Source organism: Opisthorchis viverrini (genome assembly GCF_000715545.1).
Source record: "Opisthorchis viverrini unplaced genomic scaffold opera_v5_367, whole genome shotgun sequence".
NCBI lineage: Eukaryota > Metazoa > Platyhelminthes > Trematoda > Opisthorchiida > Opisthorchiidae > Opisthorchis > Opisthorchis viverrini.
The window spans coordinates 283,965-288,055 of NW_008752027.1; the positions used below are offsets into that span (position 1 = coordinate 283,965).

The 4,091-nt window shown below is 42.8% G+C and overlaps 1 protein-coding gene across 1 annotated transcript in view; it reads right to left on the reverse strand.

Annotated features, from left to right (window-relative positions):
* T265_10454 (hypothetical protein) overlaps positions 1 to 4,091 on the reverse strand; it is a gene marked incomplete at both ends in the record, with an annotated part of 63,426 nt that overhangs the window by 9,725 nt on the left and 49,610 nt on the right. The window contains 3 exons of the mRNA XM_009176829.1: positions 537 to 628; positions 1,832 to 2,012; positions 2,816 to 2,933. Of these exons, the coding sequence (XP_009175093.1) occupies positions 537 to 628; positions 1,832 to 2,012; positions 2,816 to 2,933 (391 nt within the window). The remainder of the gene's footprint in view (positions 1 to 536; positions 629 to 1,831; positions 2,013 to 2,815; positions 2,934 to 4,091) is intronic.

Below are 4,091 nucleotides of genomic sequence, written 5' to 3' on the forward strand. Positions count from 1 at the left end.
TTTGGGGCAACTACAGTCTGTAATGGTTTGGAAACCGATAACATTTCGGGAGCATAATGATTACCGTTCATCAAGCTGGGTGCCCAGTGACGATTACCGAACCGAGGTGGCTGAATTTATTGCAACAGTTGTCAAACGATCACCCTTGAAACAAGAAGCGGAGACGCAGGCTGTTTCCAAGTAGTCCGTCGCAATGAAACAACGCAGGTCTGTTCAAATGTTCCGGATGGATCAACATTTGTGGTCGATCAAAATTGTTCAGAAAACTCGGATTTTGGTCTTTCCGTTCAGTATCGTTTAAACATTTAGTGTACACAGAGGAAGGTTGATTCAATATTCGGATCTTTCGTTAGAATAAACAGCAAGAACTCATCAGCTGAAACCTTGAACAGGCTTTGAAAAACAGTTAGGAAGAAACGTTGCAGGATGATTGTAATCCGCATGTGAACGAATCGGTCATTGAAAGCGGCAAGTAGTGGTGTCAAAAAACACTGAAAAGCCTATTTGTCCATAAATTTTGTCCCAAAACCACTTACCTTGTTCAAGTCATCCACCACGGATAAAAGACCTTGAATGATTTTAGTAGCATTACGGCGAATAAGCAGAACGCATGGATTGCCGTCAGAAGCTGAAACAGACAAACCAACCAATAAGAGGCATTTAGTGCCTTTTCAATGCATTGAGGTAAGAATTCAAACATCAGGGCCCTCAATGACTCAATTGTTATTACGTCGCCATTTTGCCTTCGTCCAAAACTGACTATTGTAAAATAGAGTGTGATCTTTAAGGAGACTGGAGTTTTAAACGAACAAGTAACATCAATCTATGCTAAAGAGCCAAGAAACTGTTTACTTCTTGTTAGAAAACCTTAGAAGTCATGAGTCTCCAAGATTGTTCAAACCCGNGGAGACTGGAGTTTTAAACGAACAAGTAAAATCAATCTATGTTAAAGAGCCGAGAAACTGTTTACTTCTTGTTAGGAAACCTTAGAAGTCATGAGTCTCCAAGAATGTTGAAACCCGTGAGCAATAATCATCACAAACCTGCACGAATTTCGCTGGAGGCTAAGGAGTGTGCGTCCATGTGAAACGTAGGGGCAGCTAAATCGTTTGATCAGATGGAATTGAATGTTTCCAAAAGTCTGTTTGCAGGGACCTTCGCAACTGAGCAGAAGTGAGATGACGGCAGCGTTCAGCCAGGATTAGTAGAACATCGGAAGAAGCAAATTAGTTTAAGGCGTTTGAGAAATGCATCACGCGCGCTCCTTCGACGCCTAGCCGAGGAAGTACTGATTTGCACTTGAACTGTTGCTGATGAAAGGTTCTGACAGGCTGCGATTTCGATGGATATCCATCGATGAGTCTGGCCACCAATAAGTGAGTGTCATCTTTTCGATTAGACAAAATCACCAAGAGTGATGAGAGTGGGACGATAACTCTACTAATGAAGAACAGTAAGCTTTGACGATAAATCTATTGAACACTATGGTTCTAACGGACTAAGAAGTAAGAGGCCGACGTAGTGGCCTACTTCTGGAATAGTGCAGAACCTCTGGAAGAAGTGCAGAGCGAGTATCAATGACTGAGTGCAATCATATGGAGTGAGTGAAAAAGATGGTAGCCAAGAAGATGAAGTAATTATCTGCGAATGAGCATTATATGGTGAAGAGTTTGTATTCCACTATCTGACTATCATTGTGTGTCGCGGATACATCAAGTAATATGAACTACGCTAGGAGACGAATGGAACCCAAACGGTTTCCCGAAATTTGGCCTCGGAGGGCACTGGCTTTGCAAATAAAAACCAAACAGAACGACCGAAAATAGCTCACCTTTTTTAGGCGCATCCTCAGAACCGATCTTATCGAATGCGGCAACCACTACCTGACGGACGGCCTTATTTGTATCTTTCATTCGTTTCAGTATATGATCCAAAAGGAGATCCAGGTTGATCGGGTTAAGAGATGGTTCCGAACAGGCTGTGGGACCAAGCTCGTCGAAATGTGTTAAAATCTGGGTCGAAAATAGAGGCGAACCAAGTCGAGTCAAACAAACAGACAAATACCATACTAGCATCAAACTACATTATCGAAAATTCAGTCGAGGGTGTTTGGGTGAAATTAGGCAGCCTTCAAACATGATGTGTCGTTTATCGAAAAGGCAAGGTATACGGTAGCATTTCTATAAAAGTGATATCCAGTGAGCGCAAACAAGCGTCATTAGGATTACATCGCATTGCAATCATAAAGTGCCCCCCCCCCGAACCACTGGTTAACTAACCATAGGTCGAATGTACAATCTGAATCGCTGTAAACATGGTAGCAATGGGAACAGTGGTGCAATTGGAGGCCTGTTGGTAGCAGAATAAGCCGAATGAATGTACCTGTAATGCACTAGCTATAAGGTTGCTGAAACTTCGTCGACAGATCACGACCGGTTTCGCCCTTTTTAGGGCTCATCAGCTTGGTTCCAGGTAAGTCTCTCGAAAAACCAAATTAGTTTGCAAATGAGCGCGATTCGCCGAATGGATTCGCTGCTGTAGGGAGCATCGGATCAAACATGAATACCCAAACCGACGTCGACAGAAACGTTGATCGATAGAACAACAGTTAGTTATTCATGTCACAAAATGGGTCTTGTCCCCAGGTATTGGTCGAGTGGAACTGTGTTAAAACGGGTTGAGTTTCATTTGCCAACACAGGGAAAGCAGTAATGATAGCTTACAACCGAATACTTGGGAGCACATCATAATCAAAATCACGATAAACCCGAAAAAGAGGCAGAATTGGAGCAAACGAAGGAAAAGTGTTACTTACCGTCGTTAGCACCTTGGTGGAAATCAACCGCCGAACATCGTAGGTGGAGGTCACATGGTTGGAGAAGAATTGAATAAGACTAGAGGTGTATTCAGGTTGGAACTCTTGAACCACAAAGCTGAGGAAATATAAGGTAAAAAGGGAGGAAAACTACTATACCCAGTTCTTGATCGTCAGAAGTTGCGCCTAAGAGCATATCGAAGATTTGTCACAGACAAAAAACCGGCTACGGATGGTCAGAATGTAAGATATAAAAGTTGGAGAATAAGAGGTGAATAGTTTGAGTCAACGGAACTAAACATCTAGTGGCATTAGAAAAAACTGTTATCTTATTAGGTATAGTGACAATGGAACACCCGATACAAAAAGTTGAGTACACAAATAGTCTCTCCCAGGACTTGATTAGGATAAACTGGGTGAGTGCATCAAAACTAGTCCTGAAAACAAAAGGGCCTCTGTTGAAGTGAACATGTCGGGAACCTCGTTAAGATTTTACTTGATATGGTGCTTGTGGCAGCCTCGTCCCTCATGTTTGTGGTTTAGGTCGGTGTGTTGAACGGCCAATGACGAGACGCGTACTTATGATCTCGGAATAAAAATGTACCCAGGAAATGCCACAACAGCTATTCCATTGTGTTAAACGGCCACATCTCACCATTAAAGATGCCTGATGTAAGTAGAGTAACTGACTGAGAGCGGTTTCCTTTGGTTGTTCGACTTGTGGAATCCACTAGTTCGACTTTGTGTTAATCACCGACAAGACCACCGGTTGATGTATGCATAAAAATGTATACTAGAGTCCACCAAGCAGTGGCTCGGTACATGGTACACATAAAAGTTGGAGAATGGTGAGTGAATAGTTTGAGTCTGTTGAAGTGAACATGTCGGGAACCTCGTTAAGATTTTACTTGATATGGTGCTTGTGGCAGCCTCGTCCCTCATGTTTGTGGTTTAGGTCGGTGTGTTGAACGGCCAATGACGAGACGCGTACTTATGATCTCGGAATAAAAATGTACCCAGGAAATGCCACAACAGCTATTCCATTGTGTTAAACGGCCACATCTCACCATTAAAGATGCCTGATGTAAGTAGAGTAACTGACTGAGAGCGGTTTCCTTTGGTTGTTCGATTTGTGGAATCCACTAGTTCGACTTTGTGTTAATCACCGACAAGACCACCGGTTGATGTATGCATAAAAATGTATACTAGAGTCCACCAAGCAGTGGCTCGGTACATGGTACACAACCCGTTACATCAAAGCATGAAGCTAAGGGAT